The sequence below is a fragment of the Vidua chalybeata genome, chromosome 1, assembly GCF_026979565.1.
Source record: "Vidua chalybeata isolate OUT-0048 chromosome 1, bVidCha1 merged haplotype, whole genome shotgun sequence".
NCBI classification, from domain to species: domain Eukaryota; kingdom Metazoa; phylum Chordata; class Aves; order Passeriformes; family Viduidae; genus Vidua; species Vidua chalybeata.
The window spans coordinates 133,041,012-133,068,151 of NC_071530.1; the positions used below are offsets into that span (position 1 = coordinate 133,041,012).

General features: G+C 39.0%; 1 protein-coding gene across 4 annotated transcripts; it reads left to right on the forward strand.

Moving 5' to 3' along the window:
* FZD6 (frizzled class receptor 6) lies at positions 1-26,980 on the forward strand. 4 transcript variants are annotated; one of them, XM_053942105.1, is made up of 7 exons: positions 1-66; positions 561-942; positions 17,759-17,955; positions 20,834-21,851; positions 24,170-24,318; positions 25,551-25,979; positions 26,473-26,980. In XM_053942105.1, the coding sequence occupies exons 2-7, from the start codon at positions 763-765 to the stop codon at positions 26,627-26,629; spliced, it is 2,130 nt and encodes a 709-aa protein (XP_053798080.1). In that variant the 5' UTR covers positions 1-66; positions 561-762; the 3' UTR covers positions 26,630-26,980. The 4 variants fall into 4 exon arrangements, with proteins under 4 accessions (XP_053798080.1, XP_053798071.1, XP_053798060.1 ...); XM_053942096.1 differs by lacking the exon at positions 1-66 and adding an exon at positions 263-400; XM_053942085.1 differs by lacking the exon at positions 1-66 and having other exon boundaries at positions 457-942.
* Positions 26,981-27,140: the final 160 nt, after the last annotated feature.

Below are 27,140 nucleotides of genomic sequence, written 5' to 3' on the forward strand. Positions count from 1 at the left end.
CCCCGCCCGCCAGACGCCACATCCTGCAGGTGCCGCGGGGCGGCCATCGCGGAGGGGCCGCCGCCGGTGAGTGCGGCGGGTAGCGGGTCGGGCCCCGTCCCGTCTCGTCCCGGGGAGCAGCGACTCCAACTCAGAGAGTTGCCGCGGGGTGGCCACCGGGAGGCGGGTCCCGGTGAGCGGGCGGCGGGGGCGCGGCCCGGGCGTGGCGGGGATGCGGCGCCGGGGCCGCGCCAGGCGAGCCCTGGGTCCTGGGCCGACTGCACTGCCGAGCCCGCGGGCGCCGCTTCCCAGGGCGGGGCTGGGAACGGAGCGTTGGGAGTGGCGGCAGCTCCGGGGCCCGGGCGGGAGCGGGAGACGGAGTTCCCGGAGCGCGGCTGCGCCGAGCCCCGGCCCCGGCGGGGTGTGTGGGGTCGGGGAGGAGCCGCGGGGGGCACCCGGCCCGGCCGGAGCCGCCCTCTCGCCTGCAGGCCGGCCGGGAGGCCGAGCTCGGCCTTCGCACGGGTGGTCGCGGTCGGGTTGTTTCTGCTGTTCACTTCTCTGTCCCGTCTTTGCACGTACAGGCTCGAAGAAGAAGGGATTTAGTCAAGTCGCGCTCAGCTAAAATGGGGCAATAGCTAAAGCAGCTCTGAGGAGTCTGATTGTGCGCCTTAACTGCCTTGCGCTGGAGCTAGCAGAGGAAGATGCATGTTTTTATCCTTGTGCAACGCCGGTCTGTCTAACTACTGAACGGAGCGATGTGCTGAAGTTGGAGATCCTGACAAAATGGAAGTGCTTGTGTTCTCTGCGACCTGCAGTTTACTTCTAGCTCTGGTGCAAGGGCACAGCTTATTCACATGTGAGCCAATTACTATTTCCAGATGTTCAGGAATGCCTTACAATATGACTTTTTTCCCAAACCTCATGGGACACTATGATCAGGACACGGCTGCTCGCAAAATGGATGTAAGTTTCTCATCCCTCCACCCCCCCACCCCCCCAGTATGTAACGAATTTGTCATTAAGAAATTATTTGGGATACCTGTTGCACTGAATGACAAGACTGATAATGTTTAGTGAGTAGATGTGTCTTCAAACAGTTTTCTAGAGCTCCTTGTAAAGCACTATAAAAGGGAGCTACCAACTTCCTCCCTCCACCCTGCCTTGGATCCTGTATTAGAGTGGAAGAGGAATGGGAGTAGCACAGCAATGTGGCTATTCTGAGCTTTTTGGCAGAGTTGATCTCGTATAGCTCAGGCACCTTACTGTTATACAGAACAATTGTTGAAATTCTCAGGGGGAATAGTTTATGATATCCTGGCCTGCCTGAACTCTGTGCAAAAATCATATTTAGAAGATGCTCTTTGCTCCTCTCTCACCTTACATCTACTAAGTAGAATCGCCTGAAGTTATTCTTAACTCTATCTCCATTGTGGCTTTTGCATTCTGTTGTCTTCTCACTGGATGCTGAAACTTCTCACTGAAAGTGCAACTTTACTATTTTAAACTGAAAATAAGCACTTTTCTTACCTGAACTGACTGTAAGTGTGGCTTCCCTGGGAATATGCCACGTTGTGGAAAGGCTTTGCCCATAGCAATACCAGTAAAGGGCGAGAACCTCTCTGGGTGAGAGGCTTGTAAAACAAGTTTTAAACCTGTTTTAATAATGGCTTTTCAGTGCTAAGAGAAGGGGGAAAATCTTAATACAGGTCTTGAAAAGCTCAGTGTCTTGTGCTATGCAGAGAGTGAAACAGAAGTGAGGTGAATATTAAGTTTCTGTTTTAAAAAAAAAATTATATGTGGTGTTGGAGGTAATGCTACTAAATTCTTATTTGCATACTGTTTACTGAGCTTGGAGGAGGAGCTTGGTTCAGTTGCTGAAACATGTTTTGAGTGTTGCTTGGGATGATCACAATTCCCTGTTTGGCTGCCAGTTGCCAGCCTGGAATAGCACAGGCTTTGGTCTCACATTGGCTTTGTCAGCCCGGTGTAGATGTGTGAGAAATTCTGGTATCAAATGTTAAGCCATCTGTATGCAAGCAACTGAATTCGGTTGCAGATCTCTGACAAATTGAGGGCTTTTTGGTTGGAAAGCAGGCTGTAGGCTTCATCTGTGAGCTGTGCAGTGCTTCTCTAGCCATCACTTTTCAGGGATGCTTCCTGCAGTGTCTGCCACTTTATCTCCTCAGGTACGCTGCTGCTTCTGACTTGGTGTGTGTTAACTGCAGCCGTTGAGCCAGCACGTGTCAGTATTTGTGCCTTCCAGTCATGCTGCTGTTAGGGCAGAGAGACCACAGAGCCATTTTTATTAGGTTGCTATTGACTGACTTTTCTCAACTGTCAGTAACTTGTGCCTAGTGCATGTGTGGAGGGAGTTCCTCCTGGAAAGTATTCATGGCTTGCCTTACATATAACTACCTACCTTCTTGTATAGCTATTTCATTAAAAATTGTGTGGTAGTGAGAGGTTTTCTTGTTTTCCTCTTTTTCCATCCTGTCACCCTTATAACCTGACTACTAGTGTTGGATTGCTACTCAGCCAACTGGCTGGGTGGCTGCAGGGAGCAACAGTGTCTATTAGGATTTAATTTGCCTGCCCTCTTTGATTTGCTTCCTAGTCTCCTGTCATTCCCACTGCCTGGCCTCTAATTTGATATTCCTAACTACTGTGCTGCTGTGCAGACATTTCTGAACTGACTCTTGAGTGGTGGTCTGCCTGCCTTTATTGTGGTCCAGCAGTGATGATGGATTACTTGGTCAAAGTGAATTTTTAAGACAGCTGCTTTACAGGTGAAAAGGTCTGGAAAAGGTCTGTGCTCCCATTCTGTATGAAGTTCACATTGAATCCGCTGCTAGTGGTTAGATTTGGAACTAATATGGTAAAAGCTTACCGGGCTTCATTGCTGGGCCTTCTTTCTGAGAGGGACCAGTATGGACCAGTATGGACCTCACATATTTCGATGTCATTCTTCATATCATTCAGTAATGGCACCACTTTGTCCATAGTTGATTGCAACAGAGAATCTTCTCAGGATTGTCAAAGGGTTCTGCTTTTCAGGGGACTTGGTGTTGCAGCAGGGGAGGAGGAGTCGCTCACTTCTGCAATAGTAATTTCAGTTTGCAGCCATAATGAGGCAGCAGGCTAGGAAGTGAAAGAGACTCCTCTTGAATTTTTTTGTAATTTTCTGTCCGAACTTCATTCATACCAAAGAAAGAATTTTAATGGCATGTTTTCACTCTATTTCTTTTGATCCTCAGTAGGAATGCTTAAAGGCTTTCTTTGTTAATTCTGTCTTGCTCTTCCCCCTCCCCGTGCCTGTTCTCATAATTGGGCATGAGATTTACATCTTTGCATGTAAGGTCTCACAGGGTTTTGAGGTTGAGGCCTGCAGTATTTTGCTTCCTGTATCATAACTGACTTTGAGTAAGATGCTTGATCATACAATTCTAAGGAACAAGGTAGAGACTTACAGAAATATTTTTTTTTTTGTGCAGAGAAAGCCCTGATGTTAATCCAGTTTTATGTTTCTATCCCCTCTAAGACTCCTTGGGGAGTGTTTACTCCCCAAAAGAACCAAGATTTGTCAAGGGGGCAAGTCTCACCTCAAGGTGAAGTTCACTCTCCAAAACAGTGGTAACTCACAATGCCCCACTCTGAAGGCTCTACAGGTGTGTTCTGCTGTAAGGGAGTGTTGTATAGCCAGAAGAGCTGTGCTGGGAATCTTTCAAATTGGTATTTCTGGATGATGTCTTCATCTTCCAGAAGAGGATGATGTGGAGCTACTGTCTCAGGTAGTGGTTGTCTTCCAGGAAAGTAGCTGATACATGTCTTGCAATTCTGCCTCACATATCAGCTGTTCATAATGATGTGCTATAAACCAGAACACTGAAGCACTAGAGCAGGAAGATGACTAACTCAGTCCCAGGGCCTCTGTTATGGATGTTCTGGGTAGTGAGGATAGTCCCTCTGGGATCTTGTTTTCTGCAGTGCAAGATGTGTAGTTTCCAGTTGCTCCCTCTATTCACATATTTATTTAGTTAGTTTAATTTTGAGCTTTCAACTTGACAGACTGAGTTTTGGCTTCTTCAGTTTTACTTTATATTTGGATTCGTTTTGTTTACACAACAAATGGTGGCTTTAGGAAAATAAAACCACATGGTTTTATGGTGTGAAGTTTTGTGCATGTTTGCTAAACAGCTGCATGACTGTGGAATCTGATTATTTGCAGATGCCTACAATCTCTATATCTCAAAGCAGTTTATCAGTAACCGTTCTTGTTACTACTAGTTCAGATTGGGAGGTGGAAGATCTAGGGGTTTGTCTGATGAGGAGAATAAATGGACATAACAGAAGGTCTGGTTCATTACAGCTGTACTTAAATAGGTGTAACTCCCCCTCGTGGTCATCCACAAAAACAAGTCACTTCTAATTCCAAAGTAGTTCCTAATTTAACTATCCTGGAATATAAATAGGTTGTCAGCTGAAGGCATTATTCCATCAAGGCAGAGAGTTACTGTGTTGTAACTTACATTCATATCTCTTAATCTGTTCTGCTGCAGTTCTGGAATGTGTCCACAGGAGACAAACCCTTAAGACTTCCTGATGTGGGCAAGATCCAGGTCTGTAGAAGTACAAAGGGAAAAGGCTTGCCAGTGAGCTTTTAGAGCAGACTATAGAAAACACTGGAAAATGTTGCACAGAGAACAATGAAGTACCTCAGAGAGACTGAAAAAATGATTCAGTAGTGAGTTTTCCATTCACTTCTGAGTCCATGGCCGTGTGCCAGAATATGCATGTGCATGTCTATGGAGGGTTAAGTGCAGCTGGCTGCAGCAGTGACAGAAATTGTGTGAGAACTGGGGTCAGTTTAAACAAAGACATTTAGAGGGGGTTAAAAAGCACCTTCAAAAGTTTAACACTAAAGTTGCATGAGTTAAAATTTGTAATGTAATGGCTTCATTTGCTTCCACTAAATCCAAATTTACAGTTATTTCAATATAATGATACTTATAAAAGCCTGCAAACCTGGTGAATGCAAGTTGAAATTGGTAAATGTGTGTGTGTATACACACAGGGAGAAAAAAGCTGTCTACCACTGTAGGCTGGGAGTTTTGGGGAAATAAGTGCTGTTTTGTGAAAAAGCTACTACTGAGATAGCCTGCAAAGTAGCACAGGTGTGAATTTACTTAATCTCTAGAGACAGCTGTCTTTGCTTCTTGCTTGTACTCCACATGAGCAGTGTAATATATGAACCACTAGTACTTAAAACTTGAAGCTTAAATCTCAGCATCTTTTAAGAAAACAGTCAATATTCTTGATCTGCTTGGAGTTATGTTTTGTCCCTGGTGCTGCCTCAGACCCTAAAGTGGAGAAATGTGTGCAGAGGTGTGGACATTGATCCAATGGAACAAACACAAAGGAGTCTTTAATTCATATTTTGTTAGAAATATGAAACATTTTTGTTGTCTCTTTACCTTGGTACTAAAGAGCAGGGAAGGCTTTTGTAAAAAGTGATAAATTTAGAAGATCATGTGTTACTGTTTACAAACTAAGGTAACTTTTCTAGCTTCTCAGAATGTAGTGGATGTCACAAAAGATTGTGGTGATGAAACAGCTAAATTGATGCTTGTTAAATGAAAGTTGGCAGATGTCTTTTTTATACATACTTCATATGGATCAAAGGAAATACAAGGCAGTGCACCTGACTTCTCTGCTGGTTATGTCTCAAGAAATATGGAATAATTGGACATGAGTAATTCTTTTGAGCATCACCATGGAAGGTGCAGAAAAGCATTGACTAAGGGTTTAAAAGCGTGAATTATCTGTGTAATTTTGTAAAATAACATAAAAATTTGGGATATGTGTTCATTTGTTGTGCTCTCTTGCTCTCAGGTATTCCAAAGAAACACACATCATGTTTAGTTCATAGAGTGGTGCTTATAGCAACATTCATAAACCATTTTTGCTGATTCCTATGGGTACAGTAAATTACAAAAAGTGTTTGTTACCTGTAGTACTGAGGCCCTTCAAGTGTGATTGGCTTGTGCAGATTGACTGAAAGCAGACAGGTGAATGTGTGTAATCCCATTACCCTGCCTTTAAACCTATCAGTTGTCTGCAAAATCTGCTGCTGGTTTCTCTGAGCAGCAGGACTTGCCCACTTGATAATGTGAATAGCACTGCCTTGCTCTTTGTTCTGCAAGGATGCTTTTCAGAATGTATGGGTGTCCAAACTACTGCATGCTTGGAAAAAAGATGGTGGCTGGAGTTCTTGGAGATGGTGTTGACAGTATGATTCCAACAGCCTCCTCTTTATCCATCTTCAGAGGCTATGTCTACACTAGCAAGTAATTTGGTGTTACAGGAGTGGATCACTAGGTGAAGTTGTCAGCACACTTATTACCTTTCTGCTGCCTGAGACAGAGGAGTTCTACCCTGGGTGAGATTTTGGCCAGTCTCACTGTGCATGAGGTCTGAAGCTGACCTATGGAAGGCTGTCTTCAGATCTTGCAGATCTTTGTGAACAGCAGACTTCTGAGAAATACCATGGTATCTTGTTGTTTGTCTCCTGCAGATGTCTGTCCCTTCTGCAGTTAATGTTCCCTGGTTAATGTTCAAGTGTAGCTGCAAGCTGTTGTGGTTCCTTAGTCCTGCTGTGCAGCCTTGTCTCCAATTCCCTCTTCTCCATGCTCAAATCTGCAATTACTTGCTAAAACAGGGCAGTGATGGACTTAGTCCTGTGGCTGTAGCCTACTCCTAGAGGACACCTGTGGATGAACAGAACAACTTCCCTGAAACTATTTATATAGAGAACGAAAACAGGAACAGAGCTACTGAGTTTGTAACTACTTTGCCTTCACTGATCGGCAGTTAGGGCCTGGGAGCTGAGCTGTCTGCTGAGAACACGTCATCCTTGGAGTTGGGGAGAGTCAGCAGTGGGTACAAAGCTTTGAGACAGGTGCAATTTCCATATTGTCTTAGTGTTTTTATGGAAGTGGCTGCTGCCCAGTTGAACCTTGTGAACTTTACCTGGTCATTAGTAAAACCTAGCATTAGATTAGGTAGGATAGGTCTGCTGAGGGTGATGTGGTGACCATGATTTTGAAGGTCATCTTCACATATCTTTCTTTGAATAGTAGGCAAGTAGGACAAAATTGTATGTTGTTACGTGCTGGTGGTCCACACTGTTTGCCCTCTGCTGTCTGTGAGCTGTCAAACGGTGTGGGATCAAAAACTGGGTGACAACTCACACCCAGTGCATTGGCCCACAGCAGCTCTGGAAACAGCAACTGGATAGTCTTGAAGGATTTGGTGAACCAAGGTACATTGTGGGACATATTTGCAAGGCTCCTGATGTTTGTCATCTACAAATCTAGCCTAAGAATGGCAGAGGATCCTGATGTCTTTCTGAAGCGAGCTTTGTGGTGTTGGGGTGTGAGATGCTCTTTGTCCACAGTGTTGCATGGGTCAGGAGGCTGGATGGAGCTTGGGCCCTTGTTGTGTGCTGGTGGAGGTGGAATGCAGGCTTAGTTTTGCATTTGCAGGATGGATGTTCAGGGTGACAGCTTGGCTACAAGATGTTACCTATGCCTTCATTGAAATAGACCATAAAAAGCAATCGGTCCAGAAAATAACCACATTGCATGGCAAATATGGTCAAATGTCCATGGTTTCTTTTCTAGTTTGACAGTGCAGTGATTAAAGCTGACAATTTCTAAAACTACTATTGTGTCATCTTAGTTCTTTACTGTATTCCAAAGGAGGTGGTGGGAGTAGCTGCACCACAAAATTTGCTGCCTTTTTCTCTCTCAATGTTGACTGTTGATTCACCAGCCCTTAGGGGCAAACATAGTTCCTTTGTCACATGGTTGCCTTTTTGGGTCTTTTCTGTGTATTTGTGTCCATCTGTGATTGCTGTAACACATTGGTAATTTGCCTGCCAGACTAAAAGATGCATATGTCTGCCCTCTTCTTCTGAGCTGTGTAGTGTAGATGAGTGGAGTCTTGCTTGGTTTCTGCTTAGCTACTGGGTGAGGTGTACAGGGGTGTGTAAGAGCTGTGTAAGTAGCTACTGTAGATGGGTGGAGAGAGGCCTGGATGCTCAGTGTTTGTAGGACAGTAAGAATGTCCTCTTACTGAAGATACCTCTCCTCTAGACAAGAGCTATCTGGGATTGAAAAAAAAAAAATCCATCTTTCCTGTACTTAAATTTCTGGTAGATCAAGTTACTTCAGAGAATAACCACATCCTTCCAAGTTTGGCTCATGCTGTATTCCCCAGAGGGCCTGCTTAACCAGATTTCTTTTGACTCAGTAGCTACAGCCACCAAACACTTAGTGGCCAAACCCTCCACACAGTTGTCCTGCATACAAAATTAAAAGCATTGCTTTTCTGGAGAGGGACTGTACCTATCCAGCCTCATGGCGCCCTAGCAATACCTGTTTGCTAGGATGCCATGTCCCATCTGCATACTGTTTCACATGAGCTAATGCTCTTGCAAGGAAGGTACAAGGTGCACCATTCTAAGAATCCAGTTGGGTGGGGGATCTCGCTGGGGATTATACGCAGAGCTACAAACAGAACATTAAATGTCAAAGGCTAACATAGCCCACAAATCATAATGTGACAGCGAGAAAGAAAAGGTGGCCTTGAGATTTTAGAGCAGGAGAAATAGGGAGGATAATAAGGAGAATGTCACCAAAATGTGCACTGTGGGCTAACAATAAAGAAACAGTGTCTAATACAGGCATTCAAAACTGGGGAGTGTCTCAAAGTATGACCAACTGGAAATAGTGAAAGCAGAAGACAGAGGTAATGATTGCAGATGCTGAGGTAGATTACTGCATCTTCATGGGCTTCAACTTGGTCAAATGACTTGTGCATGCCTGACTGACATCTCCTACATCATAACAAAGTTGAGTTTTTTAAGACTACTAAAGTTTTCATTTAAGACTGCTTAAAAATGCATGAAGTAGGCAAGAAAGAAATGGTGCAGGTTTACTGCTCTGGTAACTTGGGTGGTGCTGTTATGCCGAAGTGTATCTGTGTACTCACAGAGAGAGGGGGAAGCATAAATCTGGATGACTTTTGGAACCAGAGTAGTAATGACTTGTGCTGGAATTTCTTAGAAATGGGAGGCTTTTTTAAAGCTAAGACTGTCTATCAACATTATTACAGGTAATCCTTTACATTGAATGCAGCACAAAAAGTTTAGCAATAAATCCACGTACTCCTGTAACACAATACTCCTGTGGCAAATACAAGGAGAATTTAAGATTTGAGATTCTTATGCTACCACAGTCCAGATGTAATGAGGCTCTGTCTAGACTTCAGATGTCTGAGGGCCTACAGTAAATCTTCCTTCAGTTAACTTATAGTCTGTCTTTTATGCTGTCTAGTTTACACAAAAGCTAAATCAGATACAATGTATAACTGAAAATCTCAGTAAAAATAGATCAGTTCTGTAATACTTGGGAAAAAGCTCTCATGTTTGTTAAGGACTGTAAATTGCAGAGGCTGGAATATCTATAATTTAGGTCAAGCTATAATTTAGGTTAGAACAAAAAAAATGCAGTGGGTTTTGGTCATAAGCTGTTTTGAAAAGTATTTGAAATACTTCTACTTTAGTTTGCTTCAGGTAGTGAGATGTAATATTCCTGTTTATATTGTTTGTAACCTTTGCTATAGTTAAAAAATATAGGTATATATGTATTTTTATACATAGAAAAAAAAGTCTGTTGCTAGATCCCTGCATGGACTGTTCTTTTGACTTGGACTTGGTCCTAGTGAGTCCCTTCCAACTCAGAATATCTTGCGGCTCTGTATAGTTAATACAAAACCATTCAGAGTGTATAACAGTAAAAAAGCAGAATTGTCTGCTTTATCCTTCTGTGTCTGTGCCCATTTATAGTGTCAATGACAACCTTATGGCCAAGGTGTGATATTGAAGTAGTTTTTTGGAGTTTGTTTTACCTTTTTTTTGAAAGTGTATGAGTGCCTTGCTGTCCTGTTGACCTTTGAAAACATTCCCCAATGTGCTTTATCCTTACCTTGACAGGAGTTTTTGATTAATATTCCCATAACCTTTGAATAGCTAATATGAAAATTCAAACCAGAATATATATGCAGACACATAGATGTGTATATATATATATATATATGTATGTATGTATGTATGTACATTGCATGTGTTGGGGGAATGATGGTGAAGAGTTTGCAGACAGACTCGTTCTTGTTGCAGATACATTGAACATTTCACTGCTGAGCGATTCGGCTCCCTGAGCGATTGCTCAGCCCGGCATCTGAACTCTTGCCTGGATGGCTGATGAAGCTCAGTCCCGCCTAGCCTGCCCCCACGGGCACCTGGCTGCCTGCTGGCCAGTCCCTGGGCACTTCACAGCACAGGGGTTTTTAGGATCAGCTGTCATCCTTTGCCCTCTAAACACTGATCTTCAGGCACTGAGCAGCAGGCAGCTCCTGGCCTGTACAGCTATGGGAGGAGCACTGCTGGGCACAGTCCAGCTTATCAGCTGCTGCACACTGGGCTGGCCCCAGGCTTTGTTCACAGCCCTTTGACAGTCTAAGTCCATTTGTTGCCTTTGCTGTTTGGTTGAAGGACAAAAATAAGCTTATATCTTTGCAAGCATCTTTCACTGCACAACAGCAACGTTTGTGCCACTGCTTGTTTACTACCCTTTTCTTTCTCTGCACCACCCCTACCCTCTACCAGCTCTTTGAACTTCAGCTTTTCCTGGAGTAGGAAACTTAAACTATTGTCTTTTAAACTACAGGGGCAACCTACTTTGTACTATGACAAAATAATTCATTCTTATCTATGTAAATGTTAAGTTGATTACATTTTAAAAATGTTTGAAAAGCTTTTAGATTAAACACAACTTCATGTACTTTTAGTTTATTGTGGAAGCTGCAGAAAGTAATGCTGTTTTTTTTTAAAGCACCTTATTAAACAAGAAATCAAATTCATATATGCTTGATGGTTTTCTTTTTACTTCTGTCAAATCAAGATGCACTAATAATGCATATTAAACGTACAAGTGTTCAGGTTTATAATATATATATTATATACATTTATAGCTAAAATATAAATGGTGGCTTTTAGCCCTGAAAAACTTTCGTTGGTTTACCCATGTAATTTTAACTGAATTGAGAAAATACAGATTACAGCTGATATTTGCTGCTGGCAGCAGTAGTTGATTATTACCCACAGCTCAGGTAGAGACATGGTATATGTGGGCCCTCAAATGAGCTCATACCATGTTCCTTGCTGGTTTAAAGGATGGTTGACATTGCACTAATGTTTCTGGGCATTCCCATGTTCCTGTTTTGCAGTTCTGCTGTTAAGTAGCAGCTTTTAGCAGGCATGTAGCAACAAGACACTGACACTTAAACTGCCTCAGCTTCCTGCAAAATCCTTACATACCAAATTAAGTGTATTTAACTTGCCTTTGATCTAAATTCATCAATGTAATTTCCAATGGGAAAAACCTTGTCTTTTCTCAACCTTGCTTTGAATCTATTGAACTTGTAAATGTCATCCTTCATTTAGTTTCATGTGTTGGGACACTTATTTATCATGACTTAGTTAATTGTGCATGAACTAGAAGTCAGAGGATCTTGGCAACTGATTCACTATGGCCATCAGCAAATTGCCGCCCTTGCCAGCCTGTCTAGGAATTGCATGAAGGCATTAATCTCTTTGGGTGTGATGCTAATCTTGTTTGCATCCAGTAGAGAATAACTCCATTGTAGCAATAGTGTAGGATTAAATCAGCTGTGCCATACTTGCTCCACTGTTTTTAATTGAAACAGATTATCATTGTAAAAGTGGCTAAAGATACTGTGAAGATTGTTAGTGTAGCTCTGTGACTATTAAGAGTAATTACTGTCTCCTCTTCTGAGATACTTTATGTGCACTGTGATTGACAGTGGCTGCATTTCCTGACTATCACGTCTGAAACTTACATGTTTATAAATATTTTTGGTTTAGGGTTTGAGGCTATACTTCAATTCTCTAGTGACTGGATAGTAGGTTTGTTTGTATGGTACTGTAAATTATTAACAATTAATTTTTAATTATTAATCACTAAGGTACCCTGCAAGAAGCAAGGGAGTTGGTGATCCTTCTGGGTCCGTTCCAATTTGAGATATTCTGTGACTAATTATTCATTATTTAGGTAGGTGCTATTTCCTGTAAAGCAGATACATAGTTACATGAATAGCAATGTGTATCTTTAATATGGGTAGGAATCTGAGGTACAGAGTGTAGTACAACTGTAGAAATACAGATTAAAGCTTGCCTTTGCTTCAGTGACTGAAATACAGAGTTCTGTAAGCAACAAGGTTGTAGTGTTGTTTCTTTAATCACAAGATATGTATCAAAGAGGTGACATGGCTTAACACTGAGACGGTGTCTCAGTCGTTGTTCAACTCAGTTAACCTCAGTGTTAACTAGATTAATAAAACCAAATGCTTTCACATGGTAGGTAGAACCCAGTGGGTTAGGAGAACAGGTTGTTACTGTCTTAGATATCTGACTCCAGTGGCTGAATAAAGTCTCAAGTCCTCTGTGCCTCTCAGCAATTCAAAGTATTTCCTGTCTCTTAGAGTAAAGGTTTGCCATAGATTGATTGTAACAAAGACCTTGATATTTCAGTCCACCATTTTCTATATTATGAAAGTGTCTCTGTGAGGCTAATCAGCAGAGTACAGGAGAGTGTTTTCACTTACTTGTTTTGGCATATATTGGTTATCACATATCAGAACCCCAGGGACTGATCATCTCTAGTAATGCATCTCTCTAGGATCAGACTGAGGTGAGGTACAACAGAGCATTTGAAATGTCTGCATGGAATAATGAACTTGTTTCTCTTGTGTCTTGGAGTTGTAAGCCTGCTAAGCACAAAACAGAGAAGCATGGCAAGCACAGGATCCATATATAGTTCTAGGTTGCAATTTACTTGTTGGCAAAGCGCATTTAAGAACATGTTTGCACTTAGACATTTTTCTGTGTTTTGTACCATTTGTTTTCACTTGTCTCTGTTATGTTACTGTTTGTAGAACCACACCATAACTGAATTTCTGAGGTAGCTTGTCTTTGCTGCTGGAGAAAATATAACATATACACACCTTGGAAGGAATCTAGGACTTAATGAGGTGTTCATGTTTGTTAGTGGAAAGTTTGCATCCTACAGTCCTTGGTTCTTCACTGATAGTGCTTGAGGCAGTGCCCCTCTTGCTGGTACAGGCTACGTTATCGTTGACTTTACAGCTGCTATTAGTTTGTTGGTTTGGGTTTTTTTGTGGTGGTGTTTTTTTTAAGGATCGTTATTGTGTTCTAGTTTGCCTTATAGTTACTGAGTTTTGTTTCCCATTGTCAAGAAGATGAGAATTTATATTTTAGAACTTACATTGGCTGTGTGAGGCTCCCTTTCTGTTTTTCCAAGAGTGTGGTTTCACTCTATTTTTAACATTCTTATCACCCAGTGTGCAGATTTTCATCTCTTCTTCATATGACAGGACAGTGGTTGCTAATGCTTGAAATGCCAAGTACCTTGGTACCTGGAAGAGTGTATTTTGTTTGTTTGTGCCACATGCAGACCCTGAACTTCCTGAAGAGAGGAGGATTATGGTATAAGATTGTGCATTTAATCCCAGACTTGCATGCTTAGGACACCAGCGTGTGCATGCAACTTACCCAGCTGACCACGTGGGTAAAATGTGGTTCGTGGTTGGGACATCCATGGCTCAGATAAAGTGCCCTTGAAGGAACTGAAATCTCTTACTGACAGTGAATTTATGATCTTGGCTTTACTTTTTGCTTTCAGACTATGAAGCTGGAGCAAATACTTTGGTTTTGGTAAGATTTTGCTTTTATGGTCCATCAGAAAATACAGATATACTATTTTCTATGAGCAGACTTTTCCATTTTGGCTAGCTGGAAGTGAAGCCCACATTTAAAGATACCTCATTGTTAGCAGAGTTCCAGGCACAATTTGCTAATATTTCTGATGTTCTTAAATGGTAAAAGTAGGCAGTTGCTGAAAATACACCTGTATTTTACAAATCCCATTTGTATGTGCTTGAGGCAAAGTTTTACATTTTATAGAGGTTTTTTTTTTTTTGGTTGAGAAAATCATTGGCTGTAAAATCTATTAGAGTTTTTTGAGGGACTCCATACTTCTGTTGAAAGGGACAATTCAGATGGTATATTATACATCAGTTTCCAAAAACATGGTCACAGCCTGTATTTTTTTTTAAGAAACTCTGCTGGTAACCCATTGGAGACTTTGTTTTCCAATGCCTGCCTAAAGAACAAGAAGAAAAATAGGTATAAATAAATAGATAAATGTTTTTTCCCAATAAGAGATATTAAATCTTGAGCTGATAGTTTCATGCTATACCAAATGAATGACTAGAGTGGTTCTCTTTAGTTCTGGTACTGAAACCTCTGATAACAAACTAATTCATAAATGGATTGAGAAGAGGGATAGGTACTAAATTTCCTGAGAAAACAAAGTGGGATTAAAGAATTGTAGAGTGATCATGTGCTAGAAGCAACTGGACAATAAAATGGTAGGTGTGATTTAGGGTAGGGAAATGCAGAGTAATAAGTTTGGGGGAAAATAACCCCCAGAGTAATAAATATGGGGGAAGAGTAACACCCACTCTCTGTACAAGTGGGTGGGCACAGTTTTTTACCAGTTACTGTCACCCAGAAAGTCTCTGGAAATGTGATGTCAGTCTTCAAATTTAGTCAAGGCAAATTGAAGGCAAAATATATTATGAAAGGAGCAGAAATCAAAATTTAAAGCATTACTATACTAATATATAAATATAATATAAAAATTATAGCAGGAAGACAAAATGACATGGAAAAAGTATAGTGCAATCTGCTACCTGTTTGTCAAAACACATTAGGCTGCAAAACCAGGAGTTACAATAAACAAGTAAAATGCAGTATTTTCTCACCAATGTCTGCTTAAATTATGCAGGACAACTTACTGCTGTAGTATTTTACAAAGGATTTAAACTTATATGATTGAAAAAGGGATAAGATGCATTTTAGGAAGAAAGGTTTGTCACTGTCTTCTCAACACAGTGGTTGTGTTACAATGTGCAGCTTGTTTCCTAAACCCTTGATAGCAGGAAAATGGAAGAGATGTCAGCTTCTCTTATTACAGCCCCCTTGCTACCAGCATGGTGAGGTGTCCAGCTGAATGGTCTGACTCGGGAGGTCAGCTTGTGTTTTCAGAACATCAAACTTGTTGCTCTTGTGCTCATACTTTCAGGTGTCAGAAGGTAAATATTTTTAGCAAGCTGAAAGAAATAAAAGAAATTGTGTAAAAACAGTTACTCTTGGCAGCCAAGTCCTTAGAATACTACTCTGATGACATTATAGGCTAAACGTAGCATTCTTCCTAAAAATTTGCATTTTTCAATTTATCTGTTAGGGTGGTTTTGCATTTAAATAAGATATGCTCTTTAAACAAGTGTTTAAACAATGACAACATGCTTTAGTAAAACTCTTGTAAACATTTTATTTTTGCTTGTCATTTGTTATCTGCCTCTAATATACAATATCATTACACATATTGTGATTCTTGTGCTATTTTAGCTTTTTGGTAGCTTCATATGACAGAAACTCTAACAGAGTGGTAGAGGTTGGTTTTATGTCCTGACTTTCTTCTTCCTTTCTTCTTCTTTATGCTCATTTTCTGTATCAAAGGAGCAGGCTTAAAATATGTAACCTTATTATCTGTATTGGAAAATGCGATTTAAAAATTGTCGAGTTGCTTATAAAAATAGTTGGTAAAATATCTCTGTAGGTAAACTCAGTTTCATTGATATGAATACTAAGATTTAAAAAAATCTTTACTTTTCTAGATAAGATTTATGAAAAAGTTTTTGGCTGGTAGTCCAAAACTTGCTCTAGAGAATTAATTTTACTTTTTATTGAATGAGATGAACTGTGGGTGACAAAAAGGAAGAATTCAGAATAATCAAGACAAATTCTGCAAGACAATGTCAAAAATAATTTCTGTAACAATTGAATATGACTACCCAGGCTTTTTTGTTTATCCTGAGTTCTGGAAGGAACAGAGCAAATAAATTTAACAATTGAGAAGAGAAGAAGCATCATAATTATGCAAAGAGAATTTAATTCATGTAAAGTAAACTTCTGACTACTTTTTTCATCTGAAGCTGTGCAGCCTTTAGGAAATAATCCAACTTATGGAACTGGAACACAGAAGAGCAGAACTGCATTTCTGTCCTTGTTACAAAATACTCAAATCTTGGGTTCCAACCAAGGCAGCTCAAGAGGAGACATTCAGAGAAGGGATCAAAGTAATGTGTGCCTGTTGTAATGGCATGTGCAGATGCAGCACACAGCTGGAGTGCTCTGAAGGGTACTGCCAACATTTTTTTGGTTTATCATATAGCACTTGTATGTTATTCTTGCTCTGCCTTATCTCCTTCCTTCCTCCCCACACATTCCTGTATTTATTACCAAGGTCCTTTAAGGACTTGTAGATATTCCATTTTGTAAGGGAAGTTTATTTAGCAATGTCTTTTCTTTTAAACTGCATGTTCAGCAGTAAGACTTGCTTCTTGGGTAAGGAGATGTAGATACATAGATAGATATGAGATACTTAAAAGCTGAAAAAGATAAGGATACTGTTCTGGACTCAGAATCTTATCTTTCCTTTTACAGCCATTGGTTGAATACTTGAGAGACATAGATATTGATGGCAAATATTTAGTAAGAATTTTATTTAATTAAAAATATTACTAAAAGCTTGGCCTACTTTGAAAATTGCATGCACTGTCCCTGTTTATCATCACACATAACATTTGCACACATGGTAGTATTTTGTGCAAAATAATTTGCCCTAACAATAAAACTGAGAAAGTGTAGAACAGAAAGGCTGGGGGTTTTTTTTCTTATTTAAAAATCTGAGTGTGAATAAGCAATTGAATGCATTGAGCAGAAAAAGTTAAACTTTGTTCTATGAATTCTCTAGTAAGAGCAGTCATCAGTTACTCACTGCATGGCACTTGGTAATCCAGGCAAAGGAATTCTCAATAATGTTGAGAGAGATTTGAAATGAGATGTTCAAAAATGGGAATTAATGTTTGGACCTCATTAACAAAAAAAAAAAAAAAAAAAAAAAAAAAAAAAACAACAAAAAAACACCCAAATTTCTTTAATGTGAGAGATGGGTACATCACACCATTTAGGACTGAAAATATAATCTAACAGGAGCTACAGGAACAAACACACCTAAGAAAACCCCAGGGCATTTGTTTAGAAGCTGACTGGTGTACAAAGAAACTCAATGTTTTACTTCATTTTTAAATATCTTGGGCATTCATAATACCTTTCAGATTTCTAATGTTGTCAGATAGGAAAAATGAGGTTTGGATAGCCAGAGGTTGCCAAGATCCTGGGACAAGGGCTGGGCTGGAAGTGCCAATGGAGCCTCTTGCCACTCAGGCCAGTGGGTTTTGCTTTTTCAGAATTGCTAAACAAACAAGCAAACAAACTGCTGTGTCTTTTCAAACCTACATAGGATTAAATGCAAGCCCTAGTGATGAAAGTTAATTTTGATGCTTTGAATTATCTTTTAACTGCTGAACAAACAAACTGCTGTATCTTTTCAAACCTACATAGGATTAAATGCAAACCCTAGTGATGAAAGTTAATTTTCATGCTTTGAATTCTTTTAAAAATTGCTAACCAAAGCCTTTTTCTTCCCCGTAGCCTTTCCTTATTCTTATGAATCTTCACTGTTCACCAGACGTCCACACATTTCTGTGCAGAGCCTTTGTCCCAGCCTGCCTAGATCAGATTCGCGTGATTCCCCCGTGTCGAAGCCTCTGTGAGAAAGTGTATTCTGACTGTAAGCAGTTGATGGACACTTTTGGAATTGCATGGCCTGAAGAGCTGGAATGTGCCAGGTATTTTTCATGCTGACAGGTGGTGGGAGTGGTATTTTCATGTTTGACCCAGACTGAGTTGAAAATCTGAGGCAGAATGTTAAATATCACCTCACAGTAATTGCCTTAGTATGCTGACCCTGCAGTGCTTATCCACAGGACCATTTCTTTATTAAAATATTTTTGTTATTCAAATGATCACCTGCATTTTCTGCCTGACACTTTTTTGCAACAAAGTTCTGCAGCAGTTCCTTTCAATAATCAGATCCCTGAAAGAGGTAGCTTTTTTTACTATACATTTCTAAAAGTTTACAATATTATATGTTACAGCATAGATTTTGCTTTGGCTTCTGATCTCTAAACTAGGGATGATCATGCTTACTTTATTAGGGATTTTAGAAGTAACTGCTCATAAGAAATATAGAATATTCTGTATTTCAACAGACCCAGAACATTAAATAGTAGAAACCTTATCTTGCTCCTAACTGCTTAAATGTGCCAAACTACTCTTGTGTTGCTTTACCTGCACTGCCTGCTAAAACTCTATTTTTTGAAATGTTACCTTCTCCTCAAAGGTGTTCACGTCTGTTTTAGATAGAGGACAGTTAATACTTCACTTGGGGAAAAGATGTCTGCATATTTTAAATGGAAACCACTGGAAGCACTCCAGAGCAATCTTTTTGAGATTATGACCTCCAACTGTGGATATTTATAAATTATTAAGGCCAGATTTTTTTTGTGTTGTTTGTTAACACACATCAGGTCAAGAGGTACAGGAAAGGAGCAGAGACTGGAAACTCAATTTTTCTACCCTACGTGCAGTTGCTAATCTGTGATGGGACTGAGGGAGAGCTGGGACAGTAGTTCTGTGGATGACTTCTGGTAGGAATCAGTATTGGAGTCAATGTGACAAGTGGCATTAATGCCATTTCCCATAGTTCTGTAGAAAAACAGAAGTTTGTGGAGTTTTAAGACAAGAAGGCTTAAACTTCTCCCATCTTTTATGGGGTTCTATGTAACAATAGTGCCCCTCAGCCAGCAGATATCTTCAAGGATTGTTTTGAAAAAGTAGGACAATTATAAGTAAATCCAATTATTCAATATATGTTTAAAATGACATTTTAAATCAAATTATGTTTTTTTTGCAGGATTTAGTGCAGCTTTAAATTATTTTATTACTGTTAGCATTTACTGAAAATGAACCTTTCCAGTTCATATGTGAAGAGATATCTCCTTGGTAGCCAATACTGAAAAGTCCATGTCCGTGTTCTGAGAAGTCCAGGATGTTCTTAGAGCAGCAGAGATCCAACTGCTGCAGCCCATGGAAGAGGAGCTGGTGTGAGCATGGGCAGTAACTGGAATACTGAGGTTCACACTTCTGTATTCTTACAGATGAACTTGAAGCTGATTAAGACAATGAGAGAATGAAATTCACTCTTGTTTCCACATGTACTGCTCTAGCCTGTGGTTAATGAGAGAATCTGCCATAGAATCAGTTTTCTTAACAATTAGTCTGGATTTAATTGGACAGCATGATAGTGCAGTAAAACAAAGAACTAAAGGAGTTTTTAGCTGGAGCTGAGCTTGGATACTGAATTGAGAGACTCTTGTAATAGTGTTTGACAAAGAATGTCGAGGTAACAGAATTTTACTTTAAAAGCTAGAATGCAAAACTTGTTTCTTTTAATGTACACTTAAACTTGGAATGCATGTGACCATAAATCCCATTTTGAGTAAGTGCTTACTTGCTTGAGTTATATAATCTCGTTTGAAGTTACATCCAGCACTGCTAATATGGTATTATCCATATAAAAAATCACATCTTGTGTCCAGTTAAACCCTGGAGCAATTGAGTCTTGAGCAGTTTTTAAATTAACATCACAGAGCTAGAAATTTGCTAAAATACTAAAAATCTTGACAATGCTTGCATTTTCTATTTAGGTTTTTTTTCCAGTTAGGTTATTTATTGTTGGTAATGAAATAGCAGTACAACAGAAAAAATTCTAATAATCATGTACTAGTCATCAAGTATGATGTCAGTCCTCTTCCTTAATTGGAAGCTTGTATTTTCACAAGATTTTTTGCTGTCACAAAGAGTCTGTTATCAACAATTTTAAAAAAATACTGTAAATATTTTATGTAAGTATGTAAAGGTTTAGTATAATTTTAAAGTGTATAATGATTGCAATTTGAGTAGTGTTTCATAAACTATAAAACAACAGCTGGAGAGCAACAGTTAAATAACTGCGATTGAAATCTTCTGAAGTGAAGACAGTTGAAGTTTGTTTTTTGTAATGCCATCTGATTTTTGTTCATATAATTTCACATTTGCATCATCTATAAAATTTAACAGTGCTTAGGATTAGATTTTTCTCATATTTCTAAGAAGTGATTCCAATGCCTTATCAAGGCTGACCTAGAACAGAGGCTTGATGGAGTTAAAGAATAAAGTAGGTATTTATTAGAAGGCCTCAGTGGATACACCTTGGGTGGGCAGCACAAGAGCCCAGCCAGGGCTACACTTAAGAAGAACCCAAAATGGTCACAAAATGTATGACTGGTCATGAGGTCTCTCACTTTTATAAGTTCTGGTCCATTTGCATATTGGAGTTAATTGTCCAATTATAGTTTTAGGTTATGAGGTCCCATCCTTCTTGTTTTTCTCTCTTCAGTCCACATTGTTTATGCTCTTGGGTCTGAAATTTGGTTCCAAGCTAGGAAAGGAATTGTTTTTGTCTAGCTGTTCTGTGAAGAGAGCTTACCATCCCTTAATATGAAGCTCAGAGCTACACACTAAAGCAGTACAGAGCCTGAAAAATATAAAAGCTAAAACCTAAGGCATCAATTCTAGTTAAGAATGAGGGCTATTGAGATATTCCTCTTCTCTTTACTTATTCAGATTAATCAATTGTGATGAGACTGCTCCTGCCACTGCTGCTGTAACCACAAACGTACATGGAACTCAGAAGACCCCAAGCCAAATCCGAAGGGATTATGGATTCTGGTGTCCCCGACACCTACACACTACCAATGGACAAGGCTACAAGTTTCTAGGAATTGATCAGTGTGCACCCCCATGTCCCAATATGTATTTCAAAAATTATGAATTGGATGTGGCAAAAAGTTTTATTGGAATAGTTTCAATCTTTTGTCTTTGTGCTACGCTTTTCACATTCCTAACTTTTCTGATTGATGTTAAAAGATTTAGATACCCAGAGAGACCAATAATATATTATTCTGTCTGTTACAGCATAGTCTCTCTAATGTACTTTATTGGATTTTTACTTGGGAACAGAACTGCCTGTAATGAAGCAGATGATAAGTTAGAAATTGGTGAAACGGTTGTTCTTGGCTCCCAAAACAAAGCCTGTACTGTCCTTTTCATGGTTTTGTACTTTTTCACTATGGCAGGAACTATATGGTGGGTGATTTTGACAATCACTTGGTTCCTTGCAGCAGGAAGAAAATGGAGCTGTGAAGCTATTGCACAAAAGGCCATGTGGTTCCATGCAGTTGCCTGGGGAATACCTGGTTTTCTAACCATTATGCTCCTTGCAATGAACAAAGTCGAAGGGGACAATATCAGTGGAGTTTGTTTTGTGGGTCTCTATGACCTGGACGCCTCTCTGTACTTCGTGCTTTTGCCGCTGTGCCTTTGTGTCTTTTTCGGTCTGTCTCTCCTTTTAGCCGGCATCATTTCTCTCAACCACGTGCGGCAGGTCATTCAGCACGATGGCAGGAACCAGGAGAAGCTCAAGAAGTTCATGATCCGAATTGGAGTTTTTAGTGGTTTGTACTTGGTGCCACTTGTAGCACTTCTCGGATGTTACGTTTATGAACTGGTGAACCGGAAAATCTGGGAAACTACTTGGGTGTTTGACCACTGTGACCAGTACCATATTCCTTGCCCTTATCAGGTAAGTAATGTTTTCTTTTATAAATAATACTGTAAAGTTAATTAGCAAAAACCCTTATGCATATCTACCATGCAATGAGTAAATTATTTTCATGTTAAGTAATCAGTTCAAAAACATGGAGTGATTAGCTCCTCTTTAAGTCAAAAACAATGGAATATTACTGTTGCTTTGAAAATTTTAATCGGTAGCGTTCAGCAGTTAAATTCTAACTTGCAGCTCTAACAGAATATATAGCATTTTTGTGGTCTTTGAACTTCATGTTACAAATTGTGATGGAGGAGGATTGTTCTTTATATTTGTTTCTAAAAGTGTTTGCTTAGTACTTTGGTACCAAGCTCAGTATCAAAGTATGTAAGTTGAATTTTCATCAATTTCAGTTGAAGCTGAAATAATGATTCTTAAAAATTTAGACTAAATTGGATTTTAAATGCTGCTTATAACCACAGATTTAGAATCACTTTTTTCTTTTTTTTTTTCTTTAAAGTGTAGAAGTATAAACCACTTGAAATTACAGAACAAATTTCCCATATATTTTTTTACCACAATAGCTGTCGTTTGCAGGCTGATTTTCAGAACTGCAAAGAATTCTTTATTAAAAAACCAACAACAAAAAAAAAGGCAAATAAAACTAAAAAAACTCAAAATTTTAGAGGTGGTTGTGTTTAACAGTTGCCTCCTAAAATCCAATTTATTTGGAAAGACTTTTAGATTAAATCTGCCTATGTTTAGTGGATTAAATCTGCTGCAGTTACAGGGAGTTTTATATACTTTTAAGTATTGTTTCTTTCCATTTAAGAACAAATATATAAGAAGACAACATCACTAAGAAATGCAAGTGTCTTGTGTCATCTTTCATTGCATTACGCTTCCCATCTATGTTTTTGCTGCAACAAACTATCATTAAAAATGAGGAATTATGGAATGATAAGGATTGACCTTTTTTCATTCTTAAACATCATTTAGTATCCTCTGGATTGAAGTGTAGGCTGAGAGAAGCACAGCTCACAGACAACTTGGTTATTTTGGCTTCCAATACTGTTTCTTAACAAGTGTTTTTTGACTTCAGTGGGTTTTATTCTGAGCTCTGTATAAACCTAAATGCTTCCGAATATACAAGTCTGAAAACAAGACTTTTATGCTTTAAAAATAATCAATAAATTTGTTTTGTAGTGTTTAAATGTAACACCATGGCATAACAACACAGAGCATGCATTTTTAGCGTTTATTTAACCCACTGGGAGGAAGAAATATCAACATTAAATATTACTCAAAGATCTGCTTTATGAGATCTGTCCCTATGATGGACAGTGTGGAATAGCTCAAAGTGGTGTGCTTGGCCTTGGCTTACCTGAGCTGACTTTGGTTACATTTTCCAGATGAAAACCAAATAAAAACAAACTGAAGCAGCTAATGTTACCTGGCTAACAAAAATAGTGACTTTCATTGATGGATGTGGCAGATAAGACAAGTGGCATAAATTAAATTTGCAGCATGAGAGCTGAAGATAATGATCTCTCACTGAGTTAAATGTCTCAGCTCCTATGATACAGCTGTGCAAATAGGTGGATTAATTTTGCAATAAACAGAAAGCTACTGTGTAGTTCCCTGCAGCTCCTTGAAGATGCTGTCTAATCAGATTAACTCCCAACTAATCCTTCCAGTACCTAAAGGGAGCCTACAAGAAAGAGGAAGAGAGACTTTTTACGAGGGCATGTAGTGACAGGACAAGGGGGAATAGCTTTGAACTGAAAAGAGAGTTAAGTTTAGATTAGGAAGATATTAGGAAGAAATCCTTTACTTTGAAGGTGGAGAGGCACTGGAATGTGTTTGCCAGAGAAGTTGTGGATGCCTCATCCCTGAAGTGTTCAAGGCCAGGCTGGATGGGGCTTTGATCAACCTGGTGTAGTGGGAGGTGTCCCTGCCTGTAGCAGCTGGGGTGAAGTTGATGATCTTTAAGGTGCCTTCCAACCCAAACCATTCTGTGTTTCTGTGATCCACTTGCTGTTTCTTTTAAGTTGAAGGGATAAATCTTTCACAGTTATCTCTGGAGAATATTTTTACTAATACTATTACTCCCAAAGTTACCTTTCCTTTCAATTTAAAAGAAAAACAATTCCTTCTGACAGATTTCTTGTGTGTATATTCAGCTGAACCACATCTGACTTGTCTGTACATGTCTGATGTTTGTCCACAGTACAAGCCTCAACAAAGAGCAACAGTCATAAGGAGAAATTCTCTCATTTAAGAAATTTGTATGTTTTCTTCATTTAAAAAAATAAATCAATGAGTATATTTTCTTCTTTGCATTTATCTTCTAGGCAAAGGCACTAGCAAGACCAGAAATATTTTTGTTTCTGATGAAATATTTGCTAACTTTAATTGTTGGCATATCTCCAGTGTTCTGGGTGGGAAGTAAAAAGACCTGTTCCGAATGGGCCAATTTCTTCAACAGAAACCGCAAAAGAGAGTAAGAAAATTTTTTTCTCTGTTTTTTAAAGTGTATACTTAAATTTGGCTTTCAGACGTGTTTTTTTATATATAGCTCAGGTAATCAAAATGTTGTCCCCAGACTATAAATGCTGCTGTGGAAATCAGAATTCCATTGGAATCTGGGGAAGTTTTAAATGCACAGTGACTTTTTAACAGTAGTCTCAGGAAGACAGAAAATATTTTCCTCTGCTGATTTCTCTTTTGTAGAGCAGAAGGTGTGTTGCTGTGTTTAGCATTGGCTAATACATCTCTGGTTCACAGTCTAAAGAGGAAAGATAATTTCAACCATCAGTTTAGTTTTTTTCATGTGTTGTGACCACTTCATTCGACACAGTACTTAGCGCTATGTTTACTGTCATGCAATAATAATATCCTCTTTTTTCCTCTGCCAGGCTTGTCTTATTTTAAAATTAATATTCATTGAACCCCCCTTCCTATCACTTTTATTGTGTTAATCTAGTGTTCCTTTTTTTTTATTAAACGGAAGAATTCAATTTAATTACCTAATTTAAGCAAATGGATACCCATGAATTTAAACAGCTTATAAATTTTGTCTCCATTTCTTGTAGTTGTCGTTTTTTTCAATTCTTTTTTATGACTCGATTATTTCTTTTCAGATTATCTGTTACTTATAAATGATATTGTGGTTTTAGATCATTTTGTTACTTTGGATTTCCCAAGGCAGTAGTCTCTAAGCTCTTTTTATTTTACATCTACATTTCTCAATGGTGAATTTATAGCTTCCTTTCCCTCTCCCCTCTTTTTCTATTTCCTGTATAATTTTTTCTTGTGTTTCAGATGTTAATTGCTTTCAGCTACAAGGATTTAAAAATAATGAAGTCATTTTTACAATGCTTATATTTTTTTCATTTGGAGGAGGTTGACTCTATATAAAGTTGGTAATGCAGCTGCTTATGAGCTAATTCTTCTTTTCTCTCTAGTAGATCATTAATTCACTGTAGTCATTGGACCAGTTTGCAGAAGTAAGAAATGTAGAAATCTGCTTTATTTATTTGTTCCACAGACAGTTACTTTGGAGCCATTATGATTTTTCCTCCTCTTTTCACATATAATTTTTTCCCTGTTCATTAACATCCAGCTTGGATTGCATCACTGGTTGCTGTTCTTTCAAGGTTTTGTGTACTACTCTTTATTATATGAGCTAAGGTTATCCTCTTTGTTCAGTGATGTGCTTGTACTCTCTTCCAGTCCAATCAGTGAGAGTCGTAGAGTGCTGCAAGAATCATGCGAATTTTTCTTGAGGCACAATTCCAAAGTTAAACATAAAAAGAAGCACTACAAGTCAACTTCACACAGACTGAAAGTCATTTCAAAGTCAATGGGGACCAGTACAGGTGGCACAACAAATCATGGAACTTCTGCAGTAGCAATCACTAATCATGATTATTTGAGCCAAGAAACTGTGGCAGAAATTAAAAGCTCTCCAGAGACATCTGAGAAGGAGATGGAGGCAGATGGAGCATCTGCCCAAAGAGTGGAGGAAGGTGAAAACAGTGGAGATCAGATGTTACCCAGTGCTAAACTGACCGTGGATCAGCTGGAAAGGAGAAACAAAGCAGACAGCACCTGCCATATGAGTACTTTGGCTGAGAGTATTAAGAGAGTAGGTGAAGGAAGGTAAGGCTCCTGAACTCGGTATTTTCTTTGTTTCTACATATTACCACTGGTTTTGTTAGTGTTCTGTTTCTTCTCTCTGAGGAATCAGGGTACTCTCAGGATGCAGCTGACCCTCAGTAGCTGTCAAGAGAACTTGCAGGCTAAAGTCATGTATGTTTAGCATATGGACTATCTTGTATTTTTGTAGGATTCTTCTTTTTCTTTTAAGCATTGTGAGCTGGAGCTTCAGCTTGTAGGATATTCTTGCCTTGCTGAACAGTGACCCTCAAGAAACCTGTGTCTGCACTGCAATCACTTTGAGAGGGTGATGGGTCTGAAAAAGAACAATGGTGACTGTAGGCTTGGGAAAGCGTACAGAACTGTACTGCATTCTTTTGAAAGAATACAGCTGAATATATATTATGATTTCACTGCTCTTTTTTTTTTCCAGTGTAATGTAAATTAAACTGTGCTTAAAATTTACTGTCTGTGTTTTATTTTTCATTACTTACAGAATAACTCCTAAAAATGATTTTAATGAATCTCCTTCACTACAAAGGAGCTGTTCCCAAATACCTGATGTCTCACAGTCACCTTCTGTATCACTGCTTGTCTACTCAGCTTCAGATATCAGAAGAGAGTTGGATTCAGGAAACAGTTCTAATCCTTGAAAGATTGAAAATGAATATGAACATTTGCATTGCATAAAACTGAAAGACTGAAAATTTGTATGAACATTTGCATTGTATAAAACTGACATGAATTCTTTGTTACACTGGAAATAACGGATATTCTGTGCCTTATTAAAAACACATATATCCTGCTTTGCACTTAAAAAAATGTATGTTTTGTTGTGGGGACAGCTAGCAATAATGTACTGTATTTAATCCTGTCCGGGACTAATGGAAATTGAAGTTCTGTAGGACATGGCAATAATGTAAGAAAAAGATGAGAGACAAATATTATTCCTTATATAAAGAACACTTTGTAATGAATTGCATTAAAATAATGCTTCGAAAGCACTGTTACTTCTCAAGGTATAAAATTCTGTCTGCCTCTTCAATATTTTTCAAAACTTGTTAATTTTTTTCTCTTTTTTACTATCTCTTAAACAACAGTATCACCTTAATAGGTGATGCACAAATTTATAAAAACTCTATAAATTGTGCATTATGCTGTACC

What these genes read in the sequence shown, in the direction of transcription:
- FZD6 (XM_053942105.1), top strand. Translation starts at nt 763, where the DNA reads ATGGAAGTGCTTGTGTTCTCTGCGACCTGCAGTTTACTTCTAGCTCTG. An exon ending in CGGCTGCTCGCAAAATGGAT is followed by an intron (nt 943 to 17,758) that starts GTAAGTTTCTCA and finishes TCTTCCCCGTAG; the next exon opens with CCTTTCCTTATTCTTATGAA. An exon ending in AACAGAAACCGCAAAAGAGA is followed by an intron (nt 24,319 to 25,550) that starts GTAAGAAAATTT and finishes ACTCTCTTCCAG; the next exon opens with TCCAATCAGTGAGAGTCGTA.